This window comes from Phoenix dactylifera, chromosome 2 (genome assembly GCF_051530095.1).
Source record: "Phoenix dactylifera cultivar Ajwa chromosome 2, Ajwa_hap1_PhDact_Kaust_v1.1, whole genome shotgun sequence".
In the NCBI taxonomy this organism is placed as follows: domain Eukaryota; kingdom Viridiplantae; phylum Streptophyta; class Magnoliopsida; order Arecales; family Arecaceae; genus Phoenix; species Phoenix dactylifera.
In genome coordinates, this window is record NC_143191.1 from 37,171,208 (window position 1) to 37,189,836 (window position 18,629).

An 18,629-nucleotide genomic window follows, 5' to 3' on the forward strand; every position below is an offset into this window, starting at 1 on the left:
ATTGAGCATCTGCTTGGTTTAAAATAATGATAGGTGATAAGAGGAAGTTTGGACTTCTTTGCAGACCTAATACTGAAACACCATATATTGCAATGGAGTCATAAGATAGGACATTTAAGGACCAAAAAAATTGTATCATCCACTACAACTACATATTTTTAAAAGGGAATAATGCTCTCTTTTCTGTGTAACTTGGCTTAAACAGTAGATACTTAAGTTCTTGCTCTGCTATTTATTATTTGAATGTCAAAATGTTGCACCAGAAGCAGTTAAAAATTAATTTCATGTTTACATCTGTCTATAATTCTATCTTTTGTGAAACTGCATCAATTGATTTTACTCAGTACCTTTGAGCTTTTGAAGAACACAATTCTTAACTAACCTAAAATCTCTAGAGTTATGGGTTACTGTAAATTTTTTTGGTAGATAATTAATAGGCTCATCATTGAAGAATGTACTCCAATATCCTCACATATAATTAGTGAGATTCCTGCATGTACGATTTCTTGAAGCGGACCATTAGTGTTCTCAACCAAAATCCCTGTCTCTTCACAAGAAATTAAGCATTAGTCATATTTTCTCATGCTTGTTTTTCATCAGTATATCCACTCTAGACATCTTTCATGATATGATAACTACTGTGCCTGTGGAGATCCTATTGTATTATATTTCCTTATTTTGAAAGACCATGTAGAGCCTCTCTCGGTTTGCAACTTGTTATTATGATCTTGATATATGAAAATATGCACAAGTAGAAAAATATCCATGTGGAGACAAAATTAACTGCTAGTATTTAGTATCCTATACTTTCACATGGGAACCATTACAAATTTACAATTATCTACCTTCCTTCTATCTTCAGGTGGTTTCCCGCATTCTGCAAGATATTGCTAATGGGAAAAATCATGCATCAAATAAGGTGCGTATTACTTGTTACTTGAAATAGAGCCAAAGCTTATCTGCTAATATCTTTTTTCATTCATATTTCATGCCCTTTTCTGTATATTATTCTTTTGTATAACTTATTTAAACATTTACAAGTCGTTTATAGTTCTTCTTTAATCTAATATACATGCATGCATTATTCTGCATATATATAAGAGAGAATTAGTGAGGGAGATAATGCGTTTAGTTATAATCTTACTAGTACATGATGGGCCATCTATGTCCAGAATCCCATGTTAATCATGACTTACAACGTATAAAATGCTTAAGAAACAAAACCAAATGTTGAGTAGGATTCTTACCTATGCATTGTGTGGTCAAAAATTGAACAATTTTGTCGGCACATATTTATTTGATTTATGTCTTTGAAGTATCCTAGTTTACTGAATTTTGGTCATGTTGGTTCTATAATATGCCAATCATGAACAAATATACAAGTTCATGTTTGTTTGGTCAACTTTATGTTTTAGAACCCTACCTCTCTTCATGTTGCCAAAGGGGAGAAGGAAAGAGAGAAAAAGAGCGAGCGAGCGGGGGAGGGAGGGAGAGGGAGAGGGAGAGGAAGGAAGAGAGAGGGAGGTGTAGGCCGGCTGGCAGAGGGCCGGCGGAGGCCAGCGAACTGCCCGGAGGATGCTCCTCCGGGCTCCGCGGCATAAAACAGGACGGGTCTCCTATTTCGTTGGAAACAGGGACTGGCCCATTTTTTCTTTTGTGATTTTTAAGTGAAGTCGGCAAATGATTTGCCGACTTCACTTAAAAATCACAAAAGAAAAAAAAGGGTCGGACCCCTGTTTCGAACGAAAGAGGAGACCTGCCCAGCCGCGGAGGTTTTCTCCACCTCCAACCTAGGTCATCGGCTTTCTACGGCCCTCCGCTGGCCTCCACCAGCCCTCCACCACCCTCTGTCGGCTTCCATCCCTCTCTCTCCTTCTCTCTCTCTCTTTCTTTTTCTCTCTCCCTCGCCTCCTCTACTGTGTCAGTATGGGCCCGGCACAGCGCGGCCCGTATCGACTCGTCCCACCGGATAACTGGTATGGTGCCCGGTTCTAGTTTCACGGACATTGATGAGGATTAGTCTCTAAATTTTATTTTCATTCTCAGACTAGAATATATGCATTTCTATTTTATTTTCCATGATAAACTTTGCAATACTGATCCTGTTTGTGAAACTTTCTCGCACACATGCTGTCTGCATTCAGTGTCTTTCCATGATTGACCATATGGAAATTATTCTAGGATTAGGGTTTTTATCAATGAAAAGACTGATATATGAGAGTATCATGAATGTCAACATAAGTATATGAATCAGGTATGTTAAACTTGAGGAATGCCTCTCTTCGGTATGCTTCCCTAGTTATTTGGTGAAAGAGATCCATTATATTCTTTTACATCTGATTGGAAATTGAGTTTGAAACTCCGGTGCTCATATTCCACTTCTCAGACAGCAACAGATCTATCCTTTGTATGAAATGACTGTTGAGGATATTCTGAAACTTTTATAGTGAATTGAAATGCTCAGTGGAATAGTTGGGGCTTCATTTTATGTTGCTATGGCAACAATGATGCATTTGTCCTTTTAAAAGCTACCTTTTGCATTCTTTCCTTTTGAGCATTCCACTCTTTCCAGTTCTTGGGTAAGACGTCCTCCCCCGACCAGCCGAGCCTAATCTCAGTTGTTTTTTTTCATGTATCATTATTTGCAATGTTAACTTTGGCATATACTCTTATATATTCCTAAGCAATTGTGTGATCAATCACTCTCTAAGATTTCAATTCTCTTCTGCTAGGACTGCAATGCCTAGTTGTTAATTTTGACAGTATTGTATAAAATGTTAAGTTCTAAACTTTCTATCTAGTATCAGTTTAAGCTGCAAAAGCAATTTCAGCTTTCTTTCTTAGAGATAGAATTTGTTATTTCTGATGATAGATACCAAGTTAATATGAATAGCTAACAGCATCAATTTAATCTTCAAGAGACCTGTTGTTCAATATTACTTTTATGTTGGGCTGGCTTCTCGAATTTTATGATAAGTATGCTCCCTTTCTTCAAGATACATTTTGTTTTTATTCAGTTTGCTACAGTACACCATGCTGCTAGAAAGATTTGCTCTCTTAATGTCTTTGTTTGCTCTATAAATGTAGTTGAGTGGGGTGAGGCGATTACGTGATGCCATTGTTCTTGGCTATCAATTACAATGCGCTCCTGGTAGAGAACTTGGCATTCCTGATTGGTATTTGCTTGCTGAAAATGAAGTTCACCATCACACTGCATCGCCAAATAATGAAATGAATGGGAGTGCCTATTTAGAGCAATTGTGAGTTATTGATTCTTCTGTAATTTATGTGAATCATCATGCTTCGCTTCTACCTTTTCAATTGTAGTTGACTTATTTTCATGAATGTCTTTTGTAGATGCATCGAGAACTTTGAGATTCTTCATGGGGAACTTCATGGTTTATCTGATACAATGGCTTTTTTAAAGAGCTTGTCAACTCTTGCAAGTAGTGCTGATCCAGGAAAGGACACCGAGAAGCACCTATTACGGGAGCAGGTTGCTGCTGCTGGGCTATTCAACTGGGAGGTCTTGGCCTAACCCATTCTTTGCTATGTGTTTGTGTGTTTTTTTTTTTTCAAATGCTTTGGTTTACTTATTCTGGTTGAGAAACATCAACCACCGGGGGACTTGACAATTTTTTTCTTTATTTACTATTATGCTTCCTGTTTGAATTTGAAAATGCAACATTTATTATACAAATTACAGCATGGAACATGAGGGGCTGTCATCCTAGCTTGGCAGGAATGTCGACCCATGTTATCTCCTTGCATGCCTGCTGTACAAGGAACTCACCATAAACGGGCACTTTTAATGTCTTTAAAATATCATCATAATTATGATCTTCTATGTCTAGTCGTTTTCTTTGTGTTTCTTGTGGTGCTCATTTGTTTAAATCTTGTCGGTGACATTCATACAGTAAGAGTGCTAGTACTAACAGTATTTATTATTTCTATACTGTTGTCATGGATTGCTATATGTACTGCAGATTCAGTACTATGTTCTTATAGAATCCATCTCCTGGCCCCACTGTAATCTGATGTATGTTCTTACCCTATCAGTATTCAGCAATGCCATTTTATACATTTTAATTCTTGCCAATTATTTTCCTAATGTATTTTTTTCTTGTCAAAATGTCCCTTTGATGTACACAGTCTTTTGATTTATGTATATGTTATATTATCTGTAATCTATTTTATGATTTCAGAATTTGTTTTTAGTCACTTGGACCAGATATAATCCAATAGCCAGTTTCAGGGTCAGTTTTCTTGCAGGAGGAAATTTATGTAACAAGAGCACCTGGAAGGTTGGATGTAATGGGAGGGATAGCAGACTATTCAGGAAGTCTTGTTTTGCAGGTTAGCTTCTGCACTGGTGCAGATAGGCATCTAGATTTCATTTTGTTGTCTTGCATCTACCTAGCTATTAGGAAACACAGAGATGCTGTTTTGCACATGTTTGCAGATTCATTATAAGCACATACTATTGATGTACAATCTTACCCTTAACAAAGAGATTGAGTCTTTCTCCAGCTTTTAACAGATGCCATCAATTTTATTTACTTCTATAATTACTGAATAGAACAGCCGCTGAGAACTTTGTTCTCAGTTCCCACTGTCTGGTGATTCTGGACAACTTGTTTGGGAACTGGAAGACTGAAACAGTTCCATTTCCTTATTGGAAAATTCATAGGGAACATATATGAGGATGTAAAACTTAGAAGGGAATGAGTTACAAAGGGAATTGTATTATGCATCTTAGCCAAATATCAAAGAAATCAGTTTTGTCAGGAAATAAGATAGGCTATTCTACTAAGAGTGTTGGTCTTCTACTCAATGCATGGGTTAAATGGATGACTAAATAGAAGCTTTTGTTTCTTGTTATCTTTCACTTGTTATTGGCAATGTTAGAGATTGCAGAGGTGTCAGGTGAGGCATTTATCAAAGGCAGTTCCCTATCCTCGTAAAGAAGCATCGCTGTTGTTTGGGAAACATTTCATGATTTCCGCTTAACATGTTATATTTCCATTAGTTCCTATTCCACCTTTCCTCTCCGATGTCTTGGCTTCCACATACAGCAAGTGAAAGGCCTGTGGAGTGTGCTAGGAGAGAGAGGGGGAGAGGGAGGGGGGGTTCAGGAGGGAGGGAGGGAAGAGGAGAGAGAGAGATGCTGTTGGAAGCAAGTTGGTTGAGCTACGGGTTTTGATGTATAAGTCTTCTGTTCGAGAATTATAGAATTTTGAGTGTTTAGAATATTTTCTCTTTTTTAAATAAAATTTAGGATTGCTTTTCCTCTTTATGGTTTCATGTGGAAGAGTTCTATTATTTTCTTGGCTTATCAGTTTTGCCATTCTAAACAGATGCCAATTAGAGAGGCCTGCCATGTTGCCATTCAAAGGAATCATCCTAATAAGGAAAAACTCTGGAAACATGCCCTTGCACGACAAAAGGCAAAAGGACAAGAATTCACTCCTGTTCTGCAAATTGTATGGGCTTTACACTTTATATGCATTGGTTCATATGTTTCTATTATGTAGTGTTAATATCTGGGAATGCAAATTAAATTCCATTTATATTTTAATCTGTGGATGAACGCTTAGTGACTTCTAGTTTCATGTTGAGAACTTTATACAGTGAAGTTTTGTGACTTAAGAGCATAGAAAAGCTGCATTATAATCTTTATTGGAAACCATCATACTTCTCCTGGTGAATATAGATTGACAATTGACATTTTCTGCAATGGGTTTATTACGTTTGTTAATCTGAGGGCCCAACGTCTCCTCTCCATTCCTTTGTCGATCATTGAAGAAGGTTTTGAACCTGCATGAGTCTTTCAACTTTGATTGTTACTATTTGCAGAAGCTTTTATAAGTCTGCATCTCTTATCAACAAGAGATACAGGATCATAGTCTCCTAACACATTAACTCAGAAGGGCAACTTGTGGATGCGTATCTCCATTTTTGACTAAGTTGGGAGAATGCCCATCTTTAGAGATAAATGAAGTTGCTATAGGCATAAGCAATTGATGTTTGCAAATTGCAAGTGTTGCTGTTGCTCCCCGGGGAGATTCTGCTCAGCACAGGTCAGCAATCAAGGTTGTAGGACTGATCTGGAAGGATGCCGACCTCGGGATTCGGGTGCTTCTACTCTGCTCGGTCGATCCAATAGGAATGGGCTCAGATGCTTTGGCGCAAGCTCGAACATGCAAGGACCGCAGCATGGGCTGTGTGTTGGATGAATCCTCAAACACCACGTCATTATGTTCATGAACTGCCACATCACTTGCCCCTCCACTTCCTCAGCGAGAGAGTACAAGCCTGGCTTGATGACATCAACCTCTGGATGTTTAGTACCATCTCATAATTTTGAATCCTCCATTGGAATGTGCAGCACTTGGAATCTCGTGCTGCAATCATGGTGGATCGCTCTGAATCTGGGCTTGTCATTAAACATTTTAACGATGCCGCTTTTTTTGCAGCGCATAGGGCATGTGCTGCCTTCTGGATGGTAGACTCCCAGGGCATGATCTTTGTCAAGAGTTTGGTAAAAAGAGGCCTTCATCTGAGCTATGCATTTGGAGGTATCTGGTTCATTCGTTGTGTTATAAAAGAGGAAGGTGGTGCCCCTTCTCCTTCTCCACTTTTGTCTTCTTCCTGAGTTCTTGGGACCATAGTTCTAGACTTTTTTGGCCTTAAGTAGATGTGTAAAGAGCACCTCCTATCTTTAACAAGTATATCCTCTTCATCTTCTCTTGCTGGGTCGTCTTCTAGGGCGACCTGTACCCATTAGAGCTACGTCAGCCGAGTCGGACGGAGTCCTCTCTGAAGCCGACCTTGACCTGATTAGGGGAACATATAATATTCAGGCCTCTGTGGGGCTTAGGTTGCTCCTTCTTAATGAGGGGGTCTTCAATCAGAGGGCAGATCAGTTGTCCTTGTATGAAGACACCCTCAAAGTGGAGTTTAGGATCCTTATTCATCCGTTTATTATCAAGGTGTTAGGTATCTATGTGCTAGCCCCCATGCAGCTCATCCCCAACAATTGGTGGATGATCGTGGGTTTTATTTGTTTTTGTGCTTTTCACAACTTAAAGTTTAGTGTAGATGTTTTTATATTCTTTTATATTTTAAAGAAGCATCCTACCGAGAATGGATGGTGGTACTTGACCTCGGGGAAGAGCATCAGGTTTTTACTTGACAATCCCTCTTTCATTCATAGGTGGAAGGATATGTACTTCATGGCCATATCTTCCTCCGATCGTTGGTATGTCTCCACCAGTTGGGGTACCATTGTTGAGAGGCCCAACAAGGTAGTCTTTCTGAAGCACTGGGAGAAGGAAACAATAGAATCCTTGGGCCGATTGAGGGCGATAAGTCCCAACCAGCTATTTTCAGGTGAGAACCTTCTCCAAGCCAATTTCGTGGACCCTAGTTCCTCGAGTAAACCACAGGCTTGGTCAGTGTTTGCTTTATTTAGCTTTTCCCTCGGTTTTGCATTTATCTCACTGAGTTGACTTGTGTTGCAGAAACTGAGATGGCCTTACAGCAAGAAGATAGGATGAAAGCTGCTCAAGATGTCAAGAATAGGGCGGTGGAGGAAATTTTAGCTGGGCCTTCCAAGAAGCTGAAATTGCTCCTTTCCATACCACGAGAAGAACCACTAGTTAAATCGCGTCCCATCTAGCTGCAGGACATTCAGGTGTTGGTAGCCCGTGAAGAAGGCATGCTAGAGTCTTTTGCTCAAACCTCGTTGTTCAATCCGGGTGTGAGCTTTGGAGCCTGCAGGGAGCGCCATGGGACAAGCCTTCTGGGTCCATGGCTCCGCAAGAGGAGGTCCGCCATGGGAAGGCTTTAAGGGCTCAGGAATCTAGCCAAGGTCCGAGCTTGATGTCCAGCATGTCTATGGCTATCTATGCAAATACATCTGAGTTAGCTTTAAGAAAATGGACTAGTAGAGCTCATACCTTGGGCTCCAACAGGGAGCCAACCCGCATCGTCCGAGAAGGATCTTCTTGCAGTGGCACCAAAACCAATTATTCCACTGGCGCCCCCCTTTGATCCTTTAGCTCATCTCGGGTATCCAAGCCTTTGATAAGGAGCGACTCATGTTTCATCTTAAGGGAGGTTGTGTAATATTGACCTCGGACCTCCCCAATCCCATGCTCAGTCGGGAACTTCATCACCACCTGGTAAGTAGAAGCGATGGCCTTAATTGCATTAAGGGTTAGTCGCCTGATAATGGCTATATGTAGAAGGGACTCGGACATTACAGTCACTTGTTGAGGCAAATATTTGGTGGTAATGGGCAATGTGATGATCCCTCCGGTTGACCGAGTTCTTAGTGAAACTGACCAGAAGTGCCTTAATTGGCATGAGCCGATCTTTAAGAATTTTTATCTTCTCTAACCTCGTAGTATAGAATATCAATAGAGCTGCCATTGTTTATGAGGATCCTTTTCACTTCAAAGTTTGCGATGGTTATAAAAACAACCAGTACATCATCATGAGGGGCCTAAATGCCCTATAAATCATCATCTGAGAATGTGATAGTCTCTACTGCGCTAGGCTTCTTGGGGAGAGGGTCTATGCTCGGTCTATCCAAGAGAAACGAGCCGAGATGCTCTGGTGGAAGCTCAAACACGCAGGGACCGTAGCGTGGGCTGTGTCACCTGTGTGCTGAACAAATCCTCATGCACCACGTCATTGTGTTCATGAACTGGAACCTCAGCAAGAATGATGACTAAATCGGGTATTTTAAAATCCCTTAATATGTGATGATCCAGATAAATCATTTTTATACCACATGCTCTCTTTTCCTTCCTCTGTCTCCTGTTGCAAAAGGACAATTCTTTCAAGAAGTCTTAACTGATACACATATGGGTAATGATGTTGTGAAGTCATCATTCTTCTGATCCCTGCTGATCAATTTGTAATGTCAATAACCTCCTTTATTCCAGACTGTCTTTTCAAGTTATTTTGCTGTCTTCTGACTCATCTTTTCAGGTATCATTTGGATCTGAGTTGAGTAACCGAGCACCAACCTTTGACATGGACTTATCAGATATGATGGATGGCGAGCAACCAATGTCATATGAAAAGGCACATAAATTCTTCGCACAAGATCCGTCACAGAAGTTAGTCGCTCCTCTTTACTGATGTGTTTCATCATTTTTCTGTTTATAGATCCACTAAATCATGTTCCATTCAGGTGGGCAGCATATGTGGCTGGGGCAATTGTTGTCTTAATGAACGAGCTGGGTGTTTGCTTTACTGACAGTATCAGCATACTGGTATAACTTCATCTGTTTGTCTAATGTATTTAGTTATTTCTTACTCAAACATTTTCAGAGATTGTGAGTTTCATTATCCTACTTTTTCTTCATACACATGTTGATGAGAGGATAGGAAAAGTGATAGAACGTTATAAATTTATAATCATTAGTTATCAGACTCAAAATGAAAAACTTTGTTCAACTAATATCATATTTTAGTTGATGTTTTTTTTTTGAAATTTCTAATGCCATTAAGCCAAGAAAAAATAATGCCAAACAATTCAATGTAAAACCCAAATATTTATACTATATTAAAAAAGCCTTTCTGAGTTTTCAGGTCTATAAAATTTGCCCATAGATGGAAAAATAGTTAGTTTCAATAGAAAACTTTATCATGTTGTAGTTATCTGCACGGGCATTTTTGGAAATAAATATTTACACTTCGATCCTTCTCGATCTCTACTATGCCTATCTTAGCCCACTAGATCCATCCAACCTCTCCACTTTTATTGACTCTACTCAATCCTATATTTATTTCTATTAGTAATATATTCTTTTTTTGCTAAATATTTAAATTTTTTATTTTATTTGTACTTTTATTATTTTAATTTTTATAGTAATCATTCATCGTACATGCCTATTTACTGCTATGAAGAAAAAACTATTGTTGTAAGAGAAATCAAGAATCATCCTCATGATTATTCTCTTATGATGAAGACAAGAAATGTACATCTAGAAACTTTGGTTCTATTTGAATTTTAATTTATTTATATTATTATTATTATTTATATTTATGTTTTTAAATATTGACTCTTTTTTATATATTTTTTAACTGAACTTGTTTTTATTTTTTTATTATTTTGTTTATTTTATGATTTGGCACAGAATGGCAGGTGCTGTGCCAACAGGTGGCAAGTGCAGATACCTAAATCCTTCTGTTTTTAGAATTGTTTGAGTTTATTTCAACATGCATTGTAGGCCAAAGGTAACATTAGAAAGTGTCTCAGGATTTTAGATTTAAGAGTCGAAGAGGATGGGAGACTGACGATTGACATAGAATCAATAAATTCACAAAGTTTTGAAGATATACTTCCTTCTGTCAAGGACCCATCCTTGGATATGACCAGGGATTAAGTTAAATTTGGTAGGGGCAGCATGAAATTGGTGACATGGAAATCCAAACTAGATAATTTTAATATAGGACATACCTCAAAATCTTGCCATGGGAAGGATGCCATTAATGGTTTTCTGTGAAGTTGGTTTTATTGTTAGCTTTTAAGCTACCTTTTCAATATTGTTCTTTTTAGTTCTTCAAAAACTGCTTTATGTAGTGGTGACTCGTGTATAGGAGACATCTTGTAAAGCTGACTGCATTTCCTCAAACTTTACTTTAGAGGACCCCTTTACAAGATGTGGTTTATGAAGTAACAATAGTGTTGACTGAATTGGATTCTATCACTTGATTCCCATCTGAGCAACTAAAAATAGGAAGTCCAAGTGTTGTTTATTTCCCTGCCAGTGGTAGCCTATGCATGTTCAATAACTTCAAAACTTTTTCGTGGATGGAATTTATCTGGAACTTTTATTTTAATATGGTTTCGAACAATTCAGTGGGGGCTCTCTATGTATACTTTAAAGCCCCTGACAATGCTCTAAGCTTAGCATTATATACAGTTCTTCAAAGCCAAGCCTGTTACTTTAGTGTTTGATATGTCAAAATGAACTTCAGGTTTCTTCTGCTGTTCCAGAAGGCAAAGGTGTATCTTCTTCTGCTTCAGTGGAGGTTGCCAGCATGTCTGCAATAGCTGCTGCTAATGGTTGGTTATTTTGATTTTGAGACAACTGCTTGTCTTTTTTTTTTTGGTACTAAATTATTTTTGTTTGTCTGGGAACTGTCTAACGAGATATGTAGCTATTTTAGTTTCCTGGTGTTTAAAGATTCTCATAATATTTTAACAAATTCCTCTGGGTCCATTCAAGATGACCCAGCCTTTAAATATCAATTAATCATGTGAGCTTACTGTTGGTTCTTTTTGATGATAACATACCATGGAAAAAACATTTCAGATCGCGAAATCACAGTCATATATGTGAATGCGTAATTGATGTCATGTCATATGCTTTCTTATGGTTGTTACTGCCAAATAGTCTGAATTTTCCCCAAACTGTGTCAACTCTGCTTTGGTGGCGACTTGATCAGGGCACATCATTTCTACTGGTTCTTTTGTTAGGTTGCCTATGTAAGAAATGAGGAAGAGATGAGAAGCTAGATTAGAGTCAGGTTAATTAGTGTAGTATCTGTGACAAGATTAAATCTGAAATTAGAAATTAAAACAAAACTCTAAGCTCAGTTGATGGGAAAGGACGAAATCTAAGATATCATACCCTACTACCCCAAATAGAAGGCTCAATAAAGAGGGGGGATTCTTGGAAAAGGAAGAGATGCCTATGCAGAAATTGTGATAGACTAGAAAGTAGGCAGAAAATGTATTACCATGAAAAGAAACAACCAAAATTAAAATCTAAAGAAAAGGACTTCTGCAAAATGTCACCTAGTGCTCCTAGTACCTTCAACTCAACATGGTGTCGCAGAATAGACCCGGTGGTGATACCTCTATGCTTTCCTAAGATGATGCAAATGCATTATGCACACTTAGACCAAAATCTGAAAGCTAATTGATAGATTGAGCACTAACATGAAAAAAGTCTAATGCATGGGCAATTGATTGGTTAAACAAGACTAGGGTTCGAGTCAAGGTATGCTGAACCGACCGGAACCAGTCGGTTCAGCCCGTACCGAACCAGTGCCGACAGGCACCGGTACCGTACAGTATGTAAATTGGGTTCCGACCCAATTATTGGTTCCGTACTTGAACCGGTGCGTACTAGCTTGGTACGCATTGGTACAAGCCGGTATCGGTGCGAACCGGACCGGTTCGCACCAGCCCAAGCGAGCCCGCACGGGCGCGAGCTAGGAATCGCGTGCGTGCGGTTCCTCGAGAGCGGTACCCCAAGTTGGGAGCGCGCTCGCATGCGATTCTCTGCCCCCGCGCGCAGGGCAATGCGCCCACGGGGGCTGGCAGCCCGCGTGGGGCCATTTAATGCCACTCTGTGGCATTTAATGTGACCAAGTGCGGACACGTAGTTTTTTTTTCGTCCGCGCGAACGGGGAATCGCACGCCCATAGCCGGTTCTCTAGCAGGAAATCGCGCCCGCGCCGGTTTTCCGTGCGGGGCAGCTCGCCAGCTGCCATTTAATGCCGCAGAGCGCAGACACGTAGTTTTTTTTCTCGCGGACGCGACGCGCGCAGTTTTTTTCCGCATCCGCGCGTCACATCCCTGGCGCATCGCGTCCGTGGAGTGCAGACACTCTGGCAGTCCACATGGGCCATTTAATGCCACAAAGTGTGGACACTCTGTGGCACACGTAGTTTTTTTTTCTCGTCCGCACGTGGACGCATAGTTTTTTTTTTCTCGCAGACGCGACTCGCGCAGTTTTTTTTCGCGTTTGCACATCACACCCCCACGTGCGTCTCCACCGAACTGGTATCATACCGGTGCCCACCGGTACGTCGGTACGGTCGATTCGACGAACTTTGGTTCCAGTGCTATATATCATCACTTAAAAGCATGGATTGATATGATTTTTAAATTTACTAAGGCTATTAAACTATGCATCTAAAACCCAGGAAGAACTCAAGAATTGAGTCAAGGATCAATTCTAAAGGTGATTGTCTAACCTTTGATTGCTTCCGCCATGACCTGGGGTTTTTTGTTATGGGGGGAGGGACCATAAATAATTTCAGCTAATTGGCCCTTTGACAACTCTTCCCTCACCTGCTTATCTAATTACAAGTAAATCTCATGATTTTAAAGTACCTTCAGCCCATATTTAGAAATAAATAAGAGACAACTTGACTAATTTGACACTAATCTAATAGCAAATCCAACTCTCTAACTACAAATCTAGTTGAAATAAGTCCACATATTGCCAATCCAGAGTCCAGGTGGTCTGCAACCCAAAAAGAAAATGTTATTCTTGTCCATAATTAAAACAGGCTAACTTTAACCGAGGACTAGCCACTGCACCTTCTTTTGTTGATCCAGAGAAGAGGACTGAAGGCTTATTCATTGATACCTATGGGCCATCAGTCTTCCATCTCTTTAGATGTGGATTCTAAGGAAGCACTTAAAAGCATTAAACATTGTCTCAGATGAATTTGCTTAACCTAGGAGTCAGTGAAAGCGGAACAAAATGAAATGGAACTAATCAGAATCAAAATCTTGGCTGAAGTTGCAGAACAAAAATGAAATGGAACTAATCATAATCAGGATGAGAATTTTGGCTGAAGTTGCTTTTAAGTATCTGAGACTAGCATTTAAAGCATGAGATTTATTATAGGATTGATTTAAAAATCAGCAGAACGAAATATAAAACAAGGTTGACATGGAATCTTGAGATATGCCTTGCTATGTCCCAAGAATCAGATGGTTAAAATCTTGCTGGTTTGAGGCCCTGACCAGCGTACCTTATAATTGCAATGACTCTTCAACCAGAAGTCGAAATAGAGTGTAGTTAAAGTGTTGGATTCTTGAGTCAGATACTTTTTCAATGATTCTAATATGAATCTAATATGAAGATAATTTGAACTTGGACTAAAGATTTAAAGTATGTCTTTTATTTTATTTTTTATGGCTCTCTGATTATAGTAGATTATCTAGTGTACTGCAAAATGAAAAGAATAAAGAGAAAGAAAATGAAAGAGATTGATAAATAACATCAGATTCTAGAAAAATGACATAAGTGTCCTATTTAGATGAGGAAACCTAATTTTACATGTGAATTTTTTAGTTTATGTGTTTATTTGGATTTTAGACAGAACCTTAGAACTGCATCTCATGAGTAATAGAGATGTAAACAGAATTTTCTGCCCTTTCCTTTTTTATCTTCTTAAGAAGATATTCAGAATTACAATTAAACATTCATTGTTAGATCAAGGGTTCAATCAATCAGCCTGAGAGTTTGATTCTCAGAACCCCTATTCAGTTTCTCTTTCTGTTAATTTCATTTAAAATGTAATCTTGGAGCTACCATTTGGATCTCATATCTGATCAATTGGGCATCACATCGATAGAACTTGTTGTCTTAATATTTGCATGTATCCAGAATGAATGCGACTACATACTTCACCTATATGATGATTTTGTGGAATAGCATGAACTATGTTTGATATCTCCTTATAGAGGCTAGATTCCTAAGTTTCCTCCATGAATACATGATTTCTCGGATAGCACTGACTAAGTATATTATGATTTTCTGTGATTGCTATCCAGATTAATGTTAGATTATAATATTTAATGTCACAATTTAGTGTCACTGTTGAGCTTTCAAGTTTGTATCAATATTTATATGATGTTGTGGGAACTTTTGTTATCTGCAGGACTAAATATTTCTCCAAGAGATTTAGCATTGCTCTGTCAGAAGGCATGCTTATATATCCAGCCTTCTTATGTGATATTTTTCATTAGGTTCTAACTGTGATATAACCTTGACTAACTCATTGTATTTTGACAGGTTGAGAATTATGTTGTTGGAGCTCCTTGTGGAGTGATGGATCAAATGACCTCTGCTTGTGGGGAAGCTAACAAACTTCTTGCAATGGTTTGCCAGGTTTGTATTGCTAAATATGCAGAAAAACTGCCTCTGCACTTCTAGTTTTCCATTATTCATTTCTTGAATGTTCCCTGATGCAGCCTGCAGAAGTAAAGGAATTGGTTAGCATCCCAACTCATATACGTTTCTGGGGCTTTGATTCCGGAATACGTCACAGGTCTGCATTGTTCTTTAATTTGCTTAAAACAACAGAATTGATTGGTCCTAATAATGATTAGTTAAGCTTCAAAGGCTGTGCTTGCCATCCAACTTCAGAAAAGGCAAGAATGTCAAACTTAAAAAGACTGACCAGTAGACTGCTCAAGTATGCTGTTGATTGCCCTGTCAGCTAGCAACTAAATTTGTGGTATACATTTTGAGTAGAAAAATATCCACAAGAATCTGTTTAAGGGCCTATTTGGATACCGATCACCCTATCCATGAGATACCTCTCAAGCAGGTGGAAGTTTCTAAGCAAAGGGAAGGAAGCAGGAGGAACTAGCAGTTTCTTTTCCCTTCATTCCAAAAATCTTGGGATTTTGGGATCAGCAGATTCCCATACTCCTAACTTTTTCATCCTTTTAGGTTGTCATTTTACACCTTCCCCACTCATGTGGGAGATAGTCCTTAATTAAGTTGGTCGGTCATCCAAATAGATCTCACAAGCAACAGCTGATGACTGGTATATGAAATCAAAGTCTGGTTTTTTTATTGAATAAAATATGAGAACACATTTGGATATGACATTGCTAAATAAATGCAAACAGCGACTAGGACATTGACTTTCTAAATATAGGAAAAACTTGTCTCCACATCCCCTTAGCTAGAGCATCAACCTTAGCATTGTCATAGTGTAGAATTAGAATAAGAAGTTACGACCTCACCAACAATGCCAAGAAACTCATCAAAAATGATTTGCAGGGAAGCCACTTGATAGACTAGGTGTAGCTTTTTTTTTTATTGGCAAACCCTTAAAGTACACTAATTATCTCTGTAAGACTAGAAGAATAGCACTTGCATTAGCTTCAGCAGATGTAGCCACCCAAATCAGCCAAGTGGACAAAGGGAGGATGAGGCCATTGGACCCTCGCTGCACCACAAATTCCAGGTCTCATATGGGATTCAGGCTAGCCTTCATTGAGGAGGTGGCTACTTAACCTTGAACTGACTATGTTGCAGAACCCAAGTCACTGCTAAATTGCAACTTAAAATAGAATTACTTTTCTCAGTATAGGGTGAATGGAATACAGTCACGACCTTCCTAGGGAAAAGGCATCTTAATTTATATAATATGGCTTTCTAACTAACTGTGCTTTTGGCAGTGTTGGAGGGGCAGATTATGGATCTGTTAGAGTTGGTACTTTCATGGGGCGTAAGATGATTAAATCTGCAGCAACTGCCTTGCTGTCCTCTTCACTGGATAGTGGGACTTCCCTTGAAAAGGTGGATGAAATAAATTCTAATGAATATGAAGAGGACAACATCGAGTTACTTAAAACTGAAGCTTCTCTTGACTATCTATGCAACCTTTCAACGCACAGGTAGTTGCATTATCTGATTGTTGTCTATAAGAATGAACTAAGATCTGACCTTTTCTTTTATATATCATGAATATCTAATTTTTGATTAATGAAACCCATATATATATATATAATATAATATAATATAATGTTGATTTATCCTTCTCTATTCATGAAAAAAGTAACCATATTTTTGCTTCTTGCACATGGCTAATCTGAGAGTTTATGGTTGGGATCTCGTAACTAATATTCATCTTGTACTGCAGATATGAAGCTATATATGCTAAAAATCTTCCTGAGAGCATACTCGGAAAGACATTCTTAGACAAATACATCAGTCATGATGACACAGTAACCACAATTGATCCTGAGCTCAATTATGGAGTCAGAGCACCTACTAGACATCCAATCTATGAAAATTTCCGTGTTGAGGTTTGTCCTTAAGGGTTCCTAGGTTTCAGTACGATGACAATGAAGTCTTAATCTTTTAAGCAAAGATCTGTTTATACCATGGGCAAGTATCATTTCTATATTGGAAGTGAGAGTTAGCAGGCAACCATAATACGATATTTTGTGCACTATTTTTATCAAAAAATGCAGAAGTTCCACACTATCACTGAATTAAATTTTTTAAAAAAATCTCAACCATGTAAACTTGCCAGTGCAAGGCTTGCCTAGTCAAAGTTTTGCTAGATGACCTTAACATGGCATGGATCGTATGCATGTGTTTTACAGCATAATATACACCTTAACCTAGTTCATGTATTTTTAGTTGTCTTTAGAAGGACCTCATTTTGTGTGTGCAAAGAATATGTTATCAATTTATATTCTATGCTGTTTTTTAAAGTACCAGAGTTCTGATTTTTCATGCAGGTGCTTTAACTCTGACCATGCAACTCAACTGGCTTTAACTCTGACCGTGAAGGTCTGATAAGTTGCAGTATAAGTTTAAAACATGCGATTGAAACATAATGTATAATGTTATGGTCTATGTGTTTTATCTAAAAATACTCATGGTCTTGTCAGAATGAGGATCAGAATATATAAGTTGAACCAAGGTACACCGTTTTTGTACCAGACCCCGTATCAGTGCCACAATGTCGGTATAGTACGGGGCCAGTTCGGCATACCGAATATCAGTATTGCCCCCTGTACCATGTATCGATAATAAATGGGTACGGTATGTTCCATACCGTCTGGTTCGATACAGTATGGCAAATCTTGAGTTGAACTGTGGCAATATGCTATCTAGCCTGCTAGTAAATTTCAATTTTCAAGGCAGGCTAGTGGATATTGCATGAATACCAGCAAAGACTTTGTTGTTCTTAGAAAAGCCTCATTTGGCATTGCTTGAAATTAAGGATATGATAGCAAACATAGAGTAAACTCTGGAATTTAGGGGGGAAAATAGTATGTGTACTGTTTCATTAAAAGCTGAATTAGATGTATTCCATAGTTGACAGATTTTTGCCTTTAATGAAACTACTCTGGATGAACCCAAAGATAATAGGCAAATTATTGCTAATATCAATATTTATCAGGTCTGAATTCAAGGAAACATAGTTATTTTTGTTATGGTAATACTCCAAGCATCTAAATGACCCTATGCTCTGAGGAGAATGTGTAATGGAAGGGCAAAGAGAATCAGTGTCTCCACTCTGTTTAGCTGTATATGTTCCTTTTAACATTTCTGGAAGAATTTTAGGTGCCATGTGCACTTGGCCTTTTTAAGTAAAGAGATTAATAATTGGTTTTCTTTATTACACTCTTTAATTGGCTGACAAATTGTTGTTTAATAATGCAACTAGGCATTTAAAGCACTATTAAGCGCAGGAACAACAGATGAGCAACTTCGTGCTCTTGGAGAACTCATGTATCAGGTATGCATGATTTAATTACTCTTTTCATCTTATGGGACCCTTTCCAGTATTTAGTGCCTGAACTATTCAGCATTAAACACTCATAAATTACTTAAAGAGGGTTTAATCTAAAATCTCTCTATTTTTTAGTGGAAGAGTACAGAATTTTTTTCTTTTTTACAGGAAAGGTGAACCCTCTTCATAACTCAATACCGGCAGCATTTTTTTGATAGGATACTGGCATTACTAATATCTAATAGCTCAAATCACTAATCTTAATAATCCATCTGTGGTGATTTTCTTTTTTTTTTCTCCTATTGCGTAGGTTC

General features: G+C 38.5%; 1 protein-coding gene and 1 long non-coding RNA gene across 3 annotated transcripts in view; both read left to right on the top strand.

The window, feature by feature from the left end:
• Positions 1-18,629, top strand: part of LOC103701454 (L-arabinokinase-like) — a 39,944-nt gene that overhangs the window by 20,568 nt on the left and 747 nt on the right. For both annotated transcript variants that reach the window (XM_088716257.2, XM_008783501.6), the window contains 14 exons: positions 863-919; positions 3,088-3,260; positions 3,358-3,526; positions 4,273-4,356; positions 5,358-5,483; positions 9,001-9,131; positions 9,206-9,287; positions 10,999-11,086; positions 14,710-14,753; positions 14,844-14,939; positions 15,023-15,099; positions 16,244-16,462; positions 16,708-16,873; positions 18,250-18,321. In XM_088716257.2, coding sequence (XP_088572383.2) covers positions 863-919; positions 3,088-3,260; positions 3,358-3,526; positions 4,273-4,356; positions 5,358-5,483; positions 9,001-9,131; positions 9,206-9,287; positions 10,999-11,086; positions 14,710-14,753; positions 14,844-14,939; positions 15,023-15,099; positions 16,244-16,462; positions 16,708-16,873; positions 18,250-18,321 — 1,584 coding nt within the window. The remainder of the gene's footprint in view (positions 1-862; positions 920-3,087; positions 3,261-3,357; positions 3,527-4,272; positions 4,357-5,357; positions 5,484-9,000; positions 9,132-9,205; positions 9,288-10,998; positions 11,087-14,709; positions 14,754-14,843; positions 14,940-15,022; positions 15,100-16,243; positions 16,463-16,707; positions 16,874-18,249; positions 18,322-18,629) is intronic.
• LOC108511089 (uncharacterized) lies at positions 7,044-7,659 on the top strand. The gene is made up of 3 exons (XR_015975436.2): positions 7,044-7,183; positions 7,277-7,392; positions 7,524-7,659. It is a non-coding gene; the product is annotated as an uncharacterized LOC108511089 (long non-coding RNA).